The following is a 17,388-nucleotide window of genomic DNA, read 5'->3' on the forward strand; positions in this document are numbered from 1 at the left end:
AAAATAGCAGGCACCTTTCCCTAATTCACACAAATGTGGATAGGCAGTGACTCTAGAGAGTGGAGTGTAGCTTTTAACCTGCTGAGTTTGAGGGCTGCTGGCAGATGAGGACACAGATGTCCGAGGGGTGGTCCATGGCCACAAAGGGGACTGAGCATTCAGAGAAACAGGACCAAGTGGTGGCAGCACCACCCTGTCGATGGTCACTTGGGTCCAGGGCTTGCCCTCTGTCATGCTAGACTTTTGTACACACCTTTCTTTGACTTGTTCCCCCATCTTGAATCCCCACCCCCACTCTGCCCTCTGACTTCAGACCTCCTTCTAAGAAGAACTTGGCTCCCTACATCACCCTAGCCCTGAGTCTGATCTTCAGATTCCCACAAACAAGTCCTCCTCATGGATTTCCTCTTGAACCCCGGGCTTCCAGGGCAGCCCTGGGGTGAGGATGGAACCCTAGAGTTGGGGTGGGTGTTTGAGGGGGATAGGCATCAGGGGATAGACCACAGAGAAATGTAAAGCCCTCACTCACCTGGACAACTGCCTTTGGGAGCAAGGATAGCTTCCTTCTGGCTCCTGAGAGGTTTGTGCATGTACACAGGTGTGGTACCCAGAGTGTGCACAGGTGTATGGAGCTAGGAGGCACCTTTCGCTCCATCCCAGCTCCTCTAACCCGAGCCCTTCTGCACCGCACATAATCCTGCCCTTCCCCCTTGCCATGTTCCTGCTCTTCATGCCCTCCCTTGCCTCTTACCTTTGTCCAAATCTCTTCTTGCTTTGAGGCCTCTCGTGAGTTCACTTGGATTTCCCGGTCACCAGAACCACCCCTCCCCCAACCCCCGCCTCCTCTGAGCTACTAACTTTGGATCACAGGGCATCAGGGACAGTGTTTCTCATTCACATCCTTCCTAAGGGTCCTGTAAGTCTGGCTGAGGGTGAAACTGATGTCTAACCTGGCAGGGCACCTCTAGGGCCTAGCACAGAGCCTCCCCTGTGCCCCTCGGTGTGTCATGCATTAGAATCTGCTCAGCGAGAGTGGCAGACACAGCTGGTAAAGCGAGAGAGAGGGACATGATCCAGATCCTGCAAAGATGTAGATGGACAGGCGCCAAAAGGTACAATCTCGCCCATAGGAGAAGATTTTCTAACCACCTCTGCAGGGCCAAGGGTCCCTTCACACCAAGCCACTAAGGCAGAGACATACGGTCTAGTCAGGAAAATCCAGGTGATGCTACAGTAATAAGCTACCCCTGGCATCTCAGTGACTGACCAAAGCTAGGCTGTCCAATGCCCGTTAGAGGATGGGTTGGGCGGGGGAAAGTTTTCAGCACTCTGGGGTCCAGGCTGACCCAGGCCTTACCCAGGGAACATTTGCTGTGGCAGGGACAGAGAGAAGACTTCGAGAAGCCACATCCCCCATCTCTCTTTGCCCACAAGTGACATGGTCTCTTCAGCTCATGCCCAGTGCCCAGAGCTAGTCACATGGCCCTGTCCACCTGCAAGGGGGACTGTGTGCCTGGAGAGGACAGCAGATCTGGATGTTGGTGAGCTCCTAGTGACATCTACCAGACTTGCTCAGGCCTGTTTGGGGCAAATTCCTCCACCCATTAGTTGCTTTTCCTGCCCCCAAGGGCCTGGAATCAGGCTCCACTTACTTACCTGACTCATGAATGAAGCTCTTCCTCATGTTCAGCTGACGCTGTCCATTTGTTGGCCCTCAACTCATCATCGAGGCTCAAAGAACAAGTCTGATTCCTTTCTTCTGCACGACTTGAGAGATCTGGATCATGTCCTGCTAGTCTTCTGTCATCCAAGGCCAACATCCCTCCTGTGGCCCCTCCTGCCTGCCCCGGCCACTCTTCCCAGCCACTCACGGTCGATGTGCCTTTCTATACTCTCATGGTGGTAGCCCTAAGTGCTGAGCCACAGCACCGGGCAGGGCATGGGGTGAGGAGCCCCGGGCAGAGCTCCCCATCAGCTTGGGCACTTGTGGGAGGGACATCGTTATGTGGCGTCATTGTGTCTCAACACCCTACCGTCTTCATCTCTGCACCAAGGTAAAGCCAACACTCTCCTGGTGTTGCCTCTTCATCATTTTATAATTTCAGTCCCCTGCAGTGGACTGTGTATTGGTGTCCCCCACTCCACCCCAATTCACACGGTGAGATCCTAATCCCTAGTGCCATGGAATCAGGAGGTGGGGCCTTTAGGAGGTGCTTAGTTCAAGAGGGTGGAGCCCTCCTGAACAGGACTGGTGTCCTCATAAAAGAGGCCCCAGCGAGCTCCCTTGTTGTCCCTTCTGCTATGTGAGGACACAGTGAGAAGACGGCCATGCATGAACCAGGCAGCGTCCCTCAACTAACACCGAATCTATCAGCCCCTTGATCTTGGACTTCCAGCTCCTAGAACTGTAAGAAAGAAATTTCTGTTGTTTATAAGCCCCCTCGTCTGTGGTATTCCGTTACAGCAGCGGACGGAGCCCAGTAACTCATCCTATCCTCTTTCTTTATCACAGAGCCTCCTCGTTAAGCTCTTTGGGAAAGCACTGTCTTAGCTGCGGCTACATCTGGGAGCAAACTTATCACCATATGAGTTGGGCTTTTGGCATTGGCAATTAGGCAGACTCCCTATTTTTGGGTGTTTTTTAGGTTTTGTTTTTGACACTTTTTTGATGGGGGGTTCGTTTTCCTTTCAAAATTCTGTTTGAGATCATGGGCTCTTGTGATAGGCAACCAATCTGCTGTCTTCTGAACATCTATTCCTTTTTATTTTATTTTTTAAGATTTTATTTATTTATTCATGAGAGACACACAGAGAGAGGCAGAGACACAGGCAGAGGGAGAAGCAGGCTCCCTGTGGGAAGCCCACTGCGGGACTTGATTCCAGGACCCCAGGATCACACCCTGAGCCAAAGGCAGACGCTCAACCACTGAGCCACCAGGTGCCCCTGAACATCTATTTCAAGACCAATGTCTGGGGAAACAGGTAGGCTTATACCCGCAGTTCTGCTGAGCAAAGAAGTGACCCCTTTTCTAGGGCCTGGCTGGATGCCTGTGGAGGTGTGTAGGGATAGAAGAAAAATTGAGGGTTCACATCTTCCAGAATATCCATGTTTTGCTCGCATCCTGTCCTGGCCAAGGATAGAAAGTTTGGAGCAGAACAAAGAAGCCCTTCAATTGTGACTGTCCTACTACCTTGAATCAACCCAGCCCATTTGCTGTGCTGTCCTGGGATCCGGAACAGCTGGGATTAGGGGCTGTTGGAGAAATGAGAGGAAACCTGCTCTGTGCCTGCATTGCCTCCCTGAACTTCTGGGGGAAACTGCAGAATCCACGACCAATAGGGCATTTGAGGGGGAGGGGGAGATTTCTGTTTTAGATTAACAGAAGGATTTATCATGCCAGAAGGTCAATATTTACCTTGGCTTCGGCTTGATGAGTATTTACTTCTCTGTTCAGTGGTTCATTCTGCTGACTTCAGCAGAACAGAAGATCTGCTTTTTGTCTGAGGAAGAGGATGCTTACTGATATTTTTCTTATCAGAAAGTCCTCACAATAGAGTTGTGGAGGAGCCCACTATTTGAGTGTGTGTGCGTGTGTGTTGGGGGGGTTGTCTCCTTTTACCAAGAAATCTGATCCCTCTTTGTACAAACAAGTCATTTTTTAAGGCACTTTTCAACTTACAAAATGAGGAAGGGTATAGGGTCCTAGACAAATCCCTTCTCTCAACTTCTTGTCTGAAAAATGGTAATTCTGAGAACCCCTGCCTGTCCATGTAGAGTTGTGGCAAACAGTTGAGGCACTCAGTAAAGCCCTGCCAATCCTCGTTTTTGTTGGGATTTTATTATATTGAGGTTGAGAGGGACAGGTTATGCGATCCCCCAAGGTCACCAAGGAAGAGAGGAGGAAAGACCCAGCACTGTAGATAGGGTTCCAGCTCTGAGTACCCCCATTTTTCTTAAAAAATATCTTATTTATTCATGAGAGACAGAGAGAGAGAGGCAGAGACATAGGCAGAGGGAGAAGCAGGTTCTTTGCGGAGAGTCAGATGCGGGACTCAACCCCAGGACCTGGGATCACACCCTGAGCCAAAGGCAGACGCTCAACCACTGAGCCACCCAGGTGCCCCTAGCTCTGAGCCCGTATGGCTCAATTTCTGGGGCTCTTGGGAATGGTGGTATCTGCCTCCCCAAAAGTGTTAATGTGTATTTGGGGGTGCCACAGGCATAGTTGTGTAATATTGAGACAAGTGTTGTGTGCCACGGTGACAAGACCAGCTAATCAATTCTAATGATTGAGGACCATTCAGTTACAAGGGTATTGCCTAGCCCTTTAGTTCAGGGTGCTCAAACTTTCCCACGGTTGCCACCCACCACAAGTATGTTCTATCTAAAAATATAACACAAATTGCACGTAATACACAATAATATCCCCATATTTGATTTATTTTTTATTTTAAAATTTTTTATCTTTCTTTTTTTTAGAGTCGGTTCCAGGCCCCATGTAGGACTTGAACCGACAACCTTGAGATCAAGTGTTGGATGATCTATCAATGGAGCTATCCAGGTGGCCTTCCCTTTTTTGTTTTAAAATAAATTTTTGTTTTAATTTGTTGAAGATGGAAGAAGACATACTCCGAGCCGCCTGAGAAAGCTCTGCACACTCTGGTCAGTTCCACCATTGGGGTTTGAGAAGGGTGGTGTTCTTCAATTTAATCCCTCACCAAAGCCAAGCAAATTATTTTTTTTTTAATTTTTTTTTAAATTTATTTATGATAGTCACACACAGAGAGAGAGAGAGGCAGAGACACAGGCAGAGGGAGAAGCAGGCTCCATGCACCGGGAGCCCAACGTGGGATTCGATCCCGGGTCTCCAGGATCACGCCCTGGGCCAAAGGCAGGCGCCAAGCCGCTGCGCCACCCAGGGATCCCAAGCCAAGCAAATTATAATTAACAGTTATCGACCATTATAAAGTGTTACCTGCAGCATTCAGGCACTTTGTGTGAATCATTCATTAAATTCTTTTAGCAAACCCAAACAAACATACGTGCCGTTATCATTACTCTGATTTTACAGTGAGGACGCTCCGAGAGGTTAGGTAACTTGTCCAAGGTCACACAGCTGGGACTTGGAGTTGGATTCTACTCACTGGCTTCTCTGACAGGAGTTTAGTGTGATGCCGCTGAACTGTTCTCCATTCTTCTTGGCTTCCATGGCCCTGCTGGTGGGGAGGGGGTTGCAGCAGCTGAAAATCTTGCCTAGAGGAGTGACAGCTTAATCAGCTTGGGTATATCCATAGCTGCCTTGGAGAGGGGAGGAGTGGAGGATGAAGGGAAAAGTGAGTTTCTGAAGACCAGAACTGGAAAGATCTTCAGAGACAAGCCAGTCCGGTTTTCACTTTACAAATAAAGACACTGGGGAGGACCAGAGAGGGGAGTTTACTCCAGGTTATCAGCAAGTTTGAGGGCATGAGGATGGGGGGCAGGAGTAGACATGGGGCTTCTGGGGTCTGGGCTGTGTGGGAGATATCATATTTCTTTTCTTGATTTTATGCATCTTTGTATTTTTATCTCTTACCATCTAAATGGAACTTCCTCTTGTTTGCAGAACATTTGTCCAAACTGCTGGCTGACTTTTGCCATTTTAGAGCCTTCCTGGTGGGTGGGGGGGAAGCCTTCCTGAAAAATGGCACAAGCACCCCGAGGGTGACAACCATGTTACTTGCTTTTCTACTAGCCTTCACTGCACGCAGCACAGCGCGGGACACACAGAAGTTGCCTGGTACGCGGTCATGGGGCCAGAATGAACTTATTGTCCTAGCTGTGAAGGGGAGGACCAAACTCAGACAACTGCTTCAGTCCGGAAGTTGCTGGGATGAATGAATTCTTTTCCTACAGCTTATCATTCTAAAAGAATCCAGCAGTGTACGGAGTAGTGTTATTCTGTCCTCTCTGAGGTCGTTCTAGCTGGGGTACAGCCTGTGGCCCTGGAAAAAGTGACTTTAAGATAAAAAGGAAATTCTTTTTTGATTTACTTTTTATTTTTAAGATTTTATCTGTTTATTTGAGAGACAGAGATAGTGAGAGAGAGAGCACGAGCGGGGGCAGGCAGAGGGAGAAGCAGACTCCCTGTTGAGCAGAGAGCCTGATATGGGGCTCGATCATGGGTCCTAGGATCATGACCTGAGCCGAAGGCAGACGCTTCACCGCCTGAGCCACCCAAGGCGCCCCAAAAAGGAAATTCTTAAAATACTAATCTTGTTCTCTTTACTGTCATGCCTGCAGCATAAAGATTATTTACAGTAACATGGAAATTCTCTTGTCTCATGATGAAAGTAAAGGAGAGGAAGAAGAAAGAATGTTTACAAATTCCTGGGAGATGAGGAATGACCTCATCACTTACTGGGTGTTGGCCAACTGTCCAGGGAGCATGGATCAGTTTTGGGGGAGGCTGTGAAAATACCCCGATACCTCAAATTCTCCAAATCTTTTAGATATCAAGAGGTGGATGGAGAGCAAGATGAAAAGGAAGTCATTCTAGGTCCAAGTGATGCTTCCCATAATGTGTTGCCCACTCAGAGATGGACTCATGCATCCTGAGTCCTACTCAGACTGGGGACCTGGGAAGTGTGGAGGTGCCACTGAAAAGGCTTCGGCAAGATTTGCACGAACTGAGTGGAGAAAGAGGGGTAGTTTGGGGAGAGGGTGAAGCAGTGTTGGATATATTTTGGGCTATACACTCAAGGGGGTACCGGTGGGATATGTAAAAAAAGAGGGCAAAAGCCATGGGAGTGGGCCTTTCCGACTACGTTCCCAAGGCCATCTTCCTGTCCTCCTCTAAAACCAATCCCACAGTTCTCTTACCAAATGTATTGCAGCCCATTAAGCACTTCCACATTGGATGACTTTTCTCCAGATGTACAGACATTTTACAGACTAGGAGCTCCCCACTGTTAACAGAGCCAGAGGTGGCCTCAGGGCCTCTGCCAGCCCCTAGGATCCTCTGGGAGAGAATTAGAAAGACCCCCAACCTGGGGAGTCCCGCACAGGCTGGATTTCAGGTCCCACCTGCGTCTCGCATGAGGTACACTGCTGTGGGGGTCCTGCAGTCCAGAAAAGACCAACTTGGGGCCAGGTTGGTGATGGGCTCAGCATGGGATCTGGGACTCCGCTGAACCATCTCTAAAAGGCGGGATTGTATTAGATCTCCCCCCACTCCCCCCATCAGTTACTTTTCAGATCCGATGCCTCATGAACCCGGTGACTCCAGGGACAACTTCTCACGCCAAATCCAGCCCTTTCCTCCTTCTGGGCTCACCTTGGAGAGACAGCTATCCAGGTAGAGGGTGGAGGTGAACAGGAAGAGGATTCGAGGCAAGCCTGGGTGGTCAATAGTTTGGTCCAAAGGGCCTTGGGCCAGGATCGTGTTATTTTTCGGCCGACTTCTCGTGAGCCTCGGTTTCCACCTCTGATAAATGGGAACGGTGCCCCCTAATACAGAGGGCAGTGTTGTGGGGAGTAAAAAGCTTTGGGCAGGTGAAACTGCCCGGCGTGCAGTGGACGCCCCACGAGCGTCCGCGGACCCGAACGGGGCTTGGCTGGGAAGCTCCTACAGGGCGTGTGCGCGCGGCCGCAGGGGCCCGGGCAGGTTCCCGGGCGCGCGGCTCCCCGGACCCCCGCGCCAGCCGCCGGCGCCTCCTCGGCCGCGGACCGCCGAGGGTTAATGAAAAAGCCCCACGCCCCCTTTGACGGCGCAGAGCCCACCTCGCCGAATTTGAAACGGCGGCCCTGGAGAGGCGTGGGCGCCCCCAGAAACTTCCAAGTCGTCGCCGGGCTCCGCTCGCTCGCCGGCTCCCCCGCTCTGCTGCCGGCGGGGCCGCGGGTCCGGTCCGGCCGCGGCTGCGCTCCCGCCTGTCCTCGCGCCCGGGCTCCGGCTCCCCCGGGCGGCTGCGCAAGATGAAGCTGGCTCTCCTCCTGCCCTGGGCGTGCTGCTGCCTCTGCGGGTCGGCGCTGGCCACCGGCTTCCTGTACCCCTTCCCGGCCGCAGCCCTGCAGCAGCACGGCTACCCCGAGCCGGGCGCCGGCTCCCCCGGCAGCGGCTACGGGAGCCGCCGGTGAGTGGCGCGGGCCTGGGGGCTGGGCGCTGGGCGCTGGGCGCTGGGCGCTGGGGGCTGCGCGCTGGGCGCTGGGCGCTGGGCGCTGGGCGCTGGGGGCTGCGCGCTGGGCGCTGGGCGCTGGGGGCTGCGCGCTGGGCGCTGGGCGCTGGCGGTGCGGGCCGGTGGGGGCTGCGCGGCCCCGCGGATCCGGGTGGTCGGGCCCGGGCGGCGGGGCTCGGGCTGCGGCGGTCTCCGGCCGCGCCCACCCCGTCTCTTCCTTTCTTTGCGCTCCCAACCTTCGCCCCTCCGGCTCCCGGCGCCGGGAGGAGGTGGCGGGAACCTGCGGCGGGCGCGCGCGGCGGGGGCGACCGTGGCTCGGTCCCCGCGTGTTTCCCGGCTCACGTGGCTCCGCCGGGCTCACCTGCGCGGCCGCGGCTTTGTGTTGGGGAGCAGGTTCCCGGGTTGCCGAGGCCGAGCGTCCGGGTCTCCCGCCTCTCCTGCCGGCTGCGCGGGGACACCCGAGGGACGACTCTGTCCCGTCTGGGGGGCTGCGGACGCGGAGGAGCCTCGGCTGCGCCTCCCCCAGCCACCCGGGGACCCGGACCCCGGCTCGGCTCGGATGGATCCGCGGCGGGGCGGGAGGAGGCGCGGGGTCGCGGCGCCCGAGGTGCCGGGACGCACCGGCGCTTCCTCCTCTGCCGGCAGGTGGCGCCCTGGCCATCCCCGGGACGGTGGGGCCGGCGCCTCCCCACCGCGCGGTTGAACCCCCCTCCCCCGCAAAACGCGAAAACGATGCTTAAGCACGCGAGCAAAAGTTGCCAAACGCCCGGTTTGCGCAGCCCCCTCGAATCTAGCTTTTCCTCATTTAATAATTACAACTCACGCGGCTGTACGAGCTCCCTGCAGCACACAACGTGCATTCACCGGGACTCCCCACGCCTTTTGATCCTAAAACCACTCCAGGGGGATCGGTTACAGCATTATCTTTCCTTGAAGTGCGGACGTTGAGCCCCAGAGGGAGGTCCCCAAGTTTGTGGCAACTCAGGACTGACCTTCTTCTGCCTGCTTTCTCCAAAACCTATGCTTTCTGCCGCGCCCCTCTGCTGATTATTAGGGAGGAAGGCAAGAGACAGGTCCCAGTTCTTTCTCCTTCCTGGTATTTATTTACCAAACCCGAGTGAGCTACCAAGATGAATCCTGGCAATGTCTTAGGGCCCCGGGGAAACTGGGATGTTTTGTGCTGGGCGGGCTGTACACTTAATGGCTGGGTAAGGCGAGACTCAGAAAAGCAAAAAAAAAAAAAGTGCTTCTGGAAAACTTTGCATACAATTTTACTTCCCTGATTTTGTTTGGAAATACTTACCCATGGCTTCTATTAGTAGTATTCTCCAAACACCCACAGTAGTGTGGCCTCTGCACACTTCCATATGAGAATAGTCTGAAAAAATAAACTTTTCAAGTTGTAGAATGATATGTATAACATGATCTCATTCATGAAAAAACACTCGGATTTATGGGTATTTCAATGCCCAGGAAAAAAAGCTTGTGGGCAAACATTTCTTGCAGTGATCTATATGGAGAGACCCGAGGCTGGAGGGCAGAGGGCGGTGAGGTGGGTGGACTTCCATTTTTTCCCTCCCTCTACTGGTGTCTTGTTAGCATCTCTTACAAGGAGCACATATTCATGTACTATATTTGTAATTAAAAGGTGTGGGAAGGAAAACTAAAAAAGGCTCCTGCAGGGTGGAACAGGCATGCTGAGAACAGCCAGAGGTGAAGTCGATGGGGAAACTGAGTGAATGGGGACTGGTGTTCTAGTGTTTGGTGGGCTGGAGCTTGGGGACCGCCACAGAAACTTGGAAGGGATTGTTTTAGCATAAATAAAAAGAGGTCCAAACAATTGTGGTCATCTTCCAGAACTCTTGCCAAGGATGGGAGCGGGGAGAAGGTAAATTAGGGAGGATCTGGATAAATCTGGGAAAATGGATTCCCAAATAGGATACTAGGAGATGTTAAGGAGGCTTGGGGCAGGTTCCAGATGCTTGAGATTGACGCTCCGGAGCATAACTGAACGTTGCTAGGCACAGTCCCAGCATGGGCATTGCAGGCTTGAGCTGGCCTGATGTCACCCGCTTCTGTGTCTCATGGACGGTCAGTCACAGGTGCCCTGCATCCTCGAAGTTCAAAAGCCCCAGAAGCAGAGGACTTGGAGACAGCGTTTGGCGCAGTGCCCTTCACAGCCCTGGCCTCTGCTTTGGCTCCGTATGTGTGTTTACAGTGGCTTGGTCTCCGTCGATGGGCCAAACGACAGAGCTGTTTCTTGACAAATCTTGAAAGACTTCTTGAAAGTCTTCCTTTATTTCACGGTATTGCTCCTGTTGGCATCTGATTTTTGGATGTGGTTTGTGTTCTCTTTCCTCTGCGTGCACCAGTGTGCACACATGTGTGTGTGAGTGCGCGTGTGTACTTGCTTATGTCCATGCCTCTGGGCAGGGCAACTGGGTCTGACATGTGCTTGTGGACATCTTGCCTAACCCAGGATGTTCTGATCTGATCACCTCTGTCCGAAGCCCAGGGTGGATCCGTCTATTTAAGTAATTTTGGTTAAAAAAAAAAAAAAAAAAAAAAGGACCCCACTTCCTCAGAGGTCTGGTCTAGCAGCCCTGCATGTGAGCCACTAATGATTTTTGCCAGCCATAGAGCTGTTCAGATGCCAAATCAAACCTGAAGGGAAATGCAGCATTAATCTACCTGCAGGCCTGCACTGAAAACAGAGCCCCTAATCCCCTGCCCCAGTTTTTCCATTCTATCCTAGTAAGCCTAATACATTTGTGAAACTCTTTAAAGTATGCAAATTTCACCCACTTCCCTTTCTCCTTGCCTCCTTGTCTCCCTCCCTTCTCTGCCACAGATATTTACTGGGGGTGGGGGGTTGGGGGGGCGGGGATCTTGTCTGTTGTCTCCTCCTCACCTCTGTTCTTTATCCAACCCTAAAGGGGCCAGAGAAGCAGCGAGTGATCAAGGCATAAGGAGTGAGACCAGACAAGGGGTTCTAGCCTTATCCGTGTTACACGTCTGGAGGAAGAAGTTTTAATTTAGATAAAAGAGAAAGCTTTATTTATTTATTTAAAAGATTTTATTTATTTATTCATGAGAGACTCTGAGAGAGAGAAAGGCAGAGACACAGGCAGAGGGAGAAGCAGGCTGCACGCAGGGAGCCGGATGTGGGACTCGATCCTGGATCCCGGGATCATGACCTGAGCGGAAGGCAGACACTCAACCACTGAGCCACCCAGGCATCCCAAAAGATAAAGCTTTAATATTAATTTTTGGAGTGGATGTGGTCTTCTGAGTAGGAGAAACCAGAAGATATGTGGGACCTGCCCAGATTTCAGCAGAGAAAGGAATGAGTATGTCCAGAGAGTGGTTTTGTGAGGCAGGGGACATAGGACAAAGCTGGTTTTTGCTTCTCCCCTGAAGGAGAGTGCTCATTCCAGAAAGCACGTACCCTTATATAGTGCCGAGGCATGAGAACACATGGAGCTCACACACTGTAGGGCTAAATGTCTACCTGCTATGACTCAGTCTAGCGGATGGTTAGGTGAGTGGGTTCTGTCCACCAGCCTTGGTGAGTGTACCTTCTCAGTGACCTGGAAAGCCGGGTCAATGAGGAATTCATAGATGCCTTAGATTTCTGTTCTGGAAAATGGTGGTGGGGGAGGGCTGGCTTTGGCCCACCCTCTATGGTGGATTCCTCCCACACTGTGAGGGGCTTTACGCACAGGCTTATGGACTTCTCAAGCTGCATGTCCAAGTTCATTCCAAGTTCACTCCAAGCTCCTTGACCTAGAAGGGGGCATGTTGGCTGCCGGGTCTGCCTGGAAGGATGGCCCGGATGGGCAAATTCTCTTGGCCCCACAGCCTCGTCATCTGGTGGGAGGGGCATGGCTAGAAGAGGCTAGAGCAGGACCCCCGGCCTGGGGCAGGGCCAGTCTAAGGGCCACTGCTCCTCCCACCTCGGCGTGGTGGGGGCTTTGGGCTCTGCCCATAATTCACGACATAGGCTTGCACATGTAACCTAACCTCCCTGAGTCTGTGTCTTGGTCTGCACGATGAGGATAACATGGAGACCAGGATGCTGGGCATGAGGCTTGCTGGGAGCCCCCATGTGCAAGACACCAAGAGCTGGAGGAGTGCACAGAAATGCTGGGTTTGCAAAAAACGGATCGACGTCATTCGATTGTTCTCACTGTGGTCAGGACAGATTCTGAGCTGCTTAACCACATGCGCAGGCCTGCTCCCACGGCCATCCTCTGGCCCTCTGGTCTTCTGTGCCATAGGCTGCCCCTCACCCTGCAGCCCCACTGACCAGCTCTTCCTGCAGATCATCTGGGTGTGCTAGCTGCTTTCTTTTCGGGTCACACCTTGGACAATGCTGATTCTACTGTGTGAGTAATAGTTCCTCCTACACCCTACCGGCTGGTGGCCTGTTCCATCCTTGTGGCTGTACCTGCGTGGTCTTGTCAACCTTACCACGCTCTCTCAAGGCTGCCCACTCCCTTTGCACCCCTCCCCCATTCTGCCATTATTCTGGGCACCTGGATGTCCAGGTGTGTTGATCACCACTACCCCATGTTACTCTAGTCGCCCTCTGCCCTGCCCCCCTCTTGCACCTTAGCCACTGTCCTTGGCCTTGTGCCTTGCCAGGCTTTCACTTCCCAGGAGGAACCTCCTCACACCTCAATATGTCAGTGCCATAAATTCTGGACTCAGGCTCTTCCATCCTACCCCTCGCTCACCTGGCTGACCCTTCCTTTGCTCACTCTGTCTTCTCTTAGCCTTCTGCTTGTCCCATCTTGGTGGCCTTCCTACCTTCAACTTCCTGTCCCCTTGACCTTGTCTCTCAGATGCCCAGAAAGGCCCCTGGGGGACCCTCCAGCCTTCTATGGAGGGTCAGGAGAGTTGTCGATCTGCTTTAGCAAAGCTGTTGCTCATTGGTAGTGGTGATGGGGTCTGGCATCGGGGCTTCCTGCCTCTCTGCCCGGGTACCTGGTGATGGGGCATTGTACATGCCAGCCCTATGATGCTGAGGCTGTGTAGCCTGGTCCATGACCAACTTAGCCCCTGTGTGTGTGTGGGGGGGGCGTTTTAGTTCTATAAGGATCCGTCTTTCTCCTCTGCACCACTGCCCAGTGGACCTCTGTCAGCTGCAGTAGAGGCCACTCTCCTCTGATTCCCTATGGTGGCTCACCATCGCCTGCATCAGCTTGGCACACAGGTTTCAATTCTTAGGTCAACTCTTAGTCACTGGTAGGAGCTGCCCAGGCCAGTGGGTTAAGAAGGATTCTGAGGTAGAGTCTGGGCTCTGTGAGGAGTACCAAGAGCATTGAGTGATGTCTCTGTGCCTGAGGGACAGGGAAATGGAGGCACGTGTGATATATTTGCATCCTTGGCCTTTATGATAAAATCCACTCTCTCCAGCATCTCATACAAAGGCTGCCTTTTTAAAGCCCAACTTTTGTCTTCTATGCCAGCTATACTGTGTTAGTTATTTCTGTTTCTTTGCATCTGCTGTTTAATTTGTTTGGAATGCTCTCCCATGAGCACCTAGAACACTCTGCTCACCTCTGTCTCAAGGTTTCTCATCCTCGGTACCCTTGACACCGAGGACTGGGTAACCCTTTGTCATGCAGCTGTCCTGGGCATTGCAGGGTGTCCAGCAACATCCCTGGTCTCTCCCGACTGAATACCAGGAGCACACCCTTGCCCCCAACTGAAACAACCATAAGTGTCTCCAGACACTGCCAAATGTCCCCTGGGGGCCAAATCACACCCATTTGGAACCACTGTTCTCTCTGGACTTGAAAAATCTTGATTTGGGAGACATTTAAAAATGCAGCATATAAAACTTTTTTTCTGGGACGCGTGGGTGGCTCAGTGGTTGAGCGTCTGCCTTTAGCTCAGGGTGTAATCCCAGATTCACGGGATCAAGTCCCACATTGGGCTCCTTGCATGGAGCCTACTTCTCCTCCCTCTGCCTGTGTCTCTGCCTCTCTTTCTTTGTCTCTCATAAATAAATAAAAATCTTAAAAAAATATTTTTTTTCTGCAGATGTTGTAAACCTATACCCAAGTAGAGAGCAAAATAAACCCCCTTGTACTCTGAGTGGGCTTTGTTAACTATGCACTTTGCCACACTTATCCTACTCCCCTCTGTCCTCCAACACACACATTCTGTTTGTGTGTGTAGAGCATTTTGTTTTATTTATTTCTTTCTTAAGTAGGCTTCATGCCCAACATGGGGCTCGAATTCACAACCCTGAGATGAAGAGTCTCATGTTCTACCAACTGAGCGAGCTGAGCACCCCCATATGGAGCATTTTAAACTATATCCCAGGGGTACTTGGGTGGTGTTTGGTTAAGCATCTGCCTTTGGCTCAGGTTGTGATCCTGGGGTCCTTTAACCGAGTCCCACATTGGGGTATGTCAAAGTCCTACCCCCAATATGATGACATTTGGAGGTAGACCTTGGGGCGGTAATTAGGTTTAGATGAGGTTGTGAGGTTGGGGTCCTCATAATGGCATTGCTGTCCTTGTAAGAAAGGGAAGAGAAACCCAGGCACGAGCTCTCTATCTTTGTCTGCTACGTGAAGACACAGAGAGCAGGTGGCCATTGGCAAGCCAGAAAGAGGGCTCTCACCAGGCACTAAATCTGCTGGCACTCTGATCTTGGACTTGCCCATCTCCATATCTGTGAAAAATAAGTATCTTTTAAGCCACCAGTCTATGGTATTTTATAGGTGGTGGCCTGAGCTAATTTGGGAAGACATGACTTTTTTTTTCCTGGAAAGCTGGCTGTTTCACCAAAACACCACTGTCTACTGGTTTCCTCTTCTCTTCTCTTTGCAATTTCTTTGCCTGGTAGAGTTTTCCTTCTTCAAGGGTAGTGTTGATTATGGTGCCTGTTAACATGTTCCTCTGTCCTCAATATTTCCAAAATACTGGAAATTAAATAGAGGTTTAAGTGGGTTTTGGTTCCTTCTCCTCCTCCTCCCCCTTATGATTATTTTAGCAAAAGTCCCTTTTTGGTTGTGTAGTATTCTTTTTTTTTTTGGTTGTGTAGTGTTCTGCCAACAATCATATCAAGAGTCACACTACATCTGGTAGTTTCTCTTTCTCTTGTGACATCAGCAGGTTTTGATGATCATTGTCTTCATTGCTCATTCATTAAGGGCTGCGAACTTGTCCTAATCGAATCCTGACATTTCTTTTTTGAATAATTAATTAATTAATTAATTAGGGAGAGAGAGAGCTGGGAGGAGCAGAGGGGGAGGGAGAGGGAGCATGGAGTCCAATGCAGGGCTCAATTCCCGGACCCAGAGATCATGACCTGAGCTGAAACCAAGAGTTAGGTGTTTAACCAACTGAGCTGCCCAGGTGTCCCCTGACATTTTTTTTTTTTTCATTTAATTATTGGAATACTTGTCTGATTTCTCCCTTACTTTTGTAGATAGTCATATTTTGAATTGGTTTATCTTTCCATTGTTCCTTTTTGCAAATGTAAGCATTTGTGTGTGCATGCGCATGCATATGTATAACTTCCTCTCCCTCATGCAAGGGTGGTGTACCAGTTGCATTGTTCTGCACTTGGCTTTTTGCTACTACTTTGGTGGGCTCTGGTGATTGCTCTACAGCATAGATATTTTCCATGTGGAGATATCTTCTGTGTTCATTTTTCACTCAGTTTAAAAAACTGTGGTAAAGGAACACATTACATAAAATTTACCATCTTAACCATCTTGAAGTGTACAGTTTAGTGGTATGAACTACAATTACAGTGTGTGAGCATCACCACCATCCCTCTTAGAATGCCCGGTTTCTCCTGTGTTCCTTTTTATGGCTCCGTAGTTGTGCATGGTGTGAATGACATAGTTTATTCAGCCCTTCACTGATTGACATTGTGTTGTTTTAACCATTTGTGTCATGTATAATGCCCCCATGATATGTCATTGTGCACTATTCATTTTGTAGTTTTGCAAATTGATCTTTAGGGTCCATTGTTACGAGTGGGTTTCCTGGGTTAAACAGCAAATGTGTGCATAATTCTGATAGTGTAGAACTTCCTGGCATAGGAGTTATAGCATTTGGCATCCTTATCAACAATTTTTTCTTGGGGTACATTTAAAAAAATATATTATTTATTTATTTTAGAGAGAGGGGGGCACCTGGGTGGCTTAGTGGTTGAGTGTCTGCCTTTGGCTCAAGTCGTGATCCCGGGGTCCTGGGATTGAATCCCTCATCAGGCTCCCTGTAGGGATTCTGTTTCTCCCTCTGCCTATGTCTCTGCCTCTCTCTGTGTGTCTCTCTTGAATAAATAAATAAAATCTTTATTTTATATAGATATTATATATTTTTTATATATTATATATATTTATGTATGTAAAAAAAAAATATATATATATATAGAGAGAGTGCATGAGCAGGAGAGGAGCAGAGAGAGAGGGAGAGGGAGACAATCTCTTGCAGACTCCCTGGTAAGTGCAGAGCCCGATGGTGGGCTTGATCCCAGGACCCTGAGATCATGATCTGAGCTGAAACCAAGAATTGGACACTTAACAGACTGAGCCACCCAGGCACCCCCTTGGGGTACATTTTGAATAGCCAGTTTAGTAATTCTGGGCAAAGTAGCCTTGTGGGAATGAGAGTAGACTTCCACAGCCTATACCACCTACAAGTTTGGCCCATCCCTCACTTTTGCAGAGTCTGTGGCAAGGGTACAGATGGAGCCCATACATCATATGTCCAAATATTGTCTAAATATTAAATAAAATCTGTTCCATCATTGACCTTGACAAACCTACCCTCCTAATGACTGGGTCGGGGAGTCAGGCTCACGTTTAGAACTCAAGACTCCTAGAGTTTTAGGCTGGAATTCGGCAGCGCAGGGAGCGCTATTGTTGACTTCCCTTCTTGTTCCATCTGACACCTTGCCCCTCGTGGGGCCTCATGCACACGCTGTGGACACTGTAGTCTAGCCTGGTACCTCCCATCCTGCCCTAACAACTGCAACAAGTATAGTCCTACCTCATGCCTGAGTGTGTCCAGCTGTTGGGGAGGGAATCCCAGGCCCCAAGGTACCTGCACTTGGTCTACAAGGGTGGCTGTGGTCTTGAGGATCATGTGCCCTCTACCCCACAGCCTCCTTGCCTGTGGGGAAGGGTGTGGCCAGCGGGAGGCTGGATGCAAGCCCTGGAAAGCACAGAGCTGAGAGTGGGGCTCCTCTTGCTTAGATTTAAGA

The 17,388-nt window shown here is 50.8% G+C and overlaps 1 protein-coding gene across 3 annotated transcripts in view; it reads left to right on the plus strand.

Annotated features, from left to right (window-relative positions):
- The first annotated feature begins 7,684 nt into the window (after nucleotides 1–7,684).
- Nucleotides 7,685–17,388, plus strand: part of COL26A1 (collagen type XXVI alpha 1 chain) — a 196,900-nt gene continuing 187,196 nt past the window's right edge. Inside the window, exon 1 of one of the 3 annotated variants that reach the window (XM_077908102.1) lies at nucleotides 7,685–8,109. In XM_077908102.1, coding sequence (XP_077764228.1) covers nucleotides 7,952–8,109 — 158 coding nt within the window. In that variant the 5' untranslated portion in view covers nucleotides 7,685–7,951. The remainder of the gene's footprint in view (nucleotides 8,110–17,388) is intronic. The other 2 variants (XM_077908096.1, XM_077908097.1) reach the window with 2 other exon arrangements.

The sequence above is a fragment of the Canis aureus genome, chromosome 8, assembly GCF_053574225.1.
Source record: "Canis aureus isolate CA01 chromosome 8, VMU_Caureus_v.1.0, whole genome shotgun sequence".
In the NCBI taxonomy this organism is placed as follows: domain Eukaryota; kingdom Metazoa; phylum Chordata; class Mammalia; order Carnivora; family Canidae; genus Canis; species Canis aureus.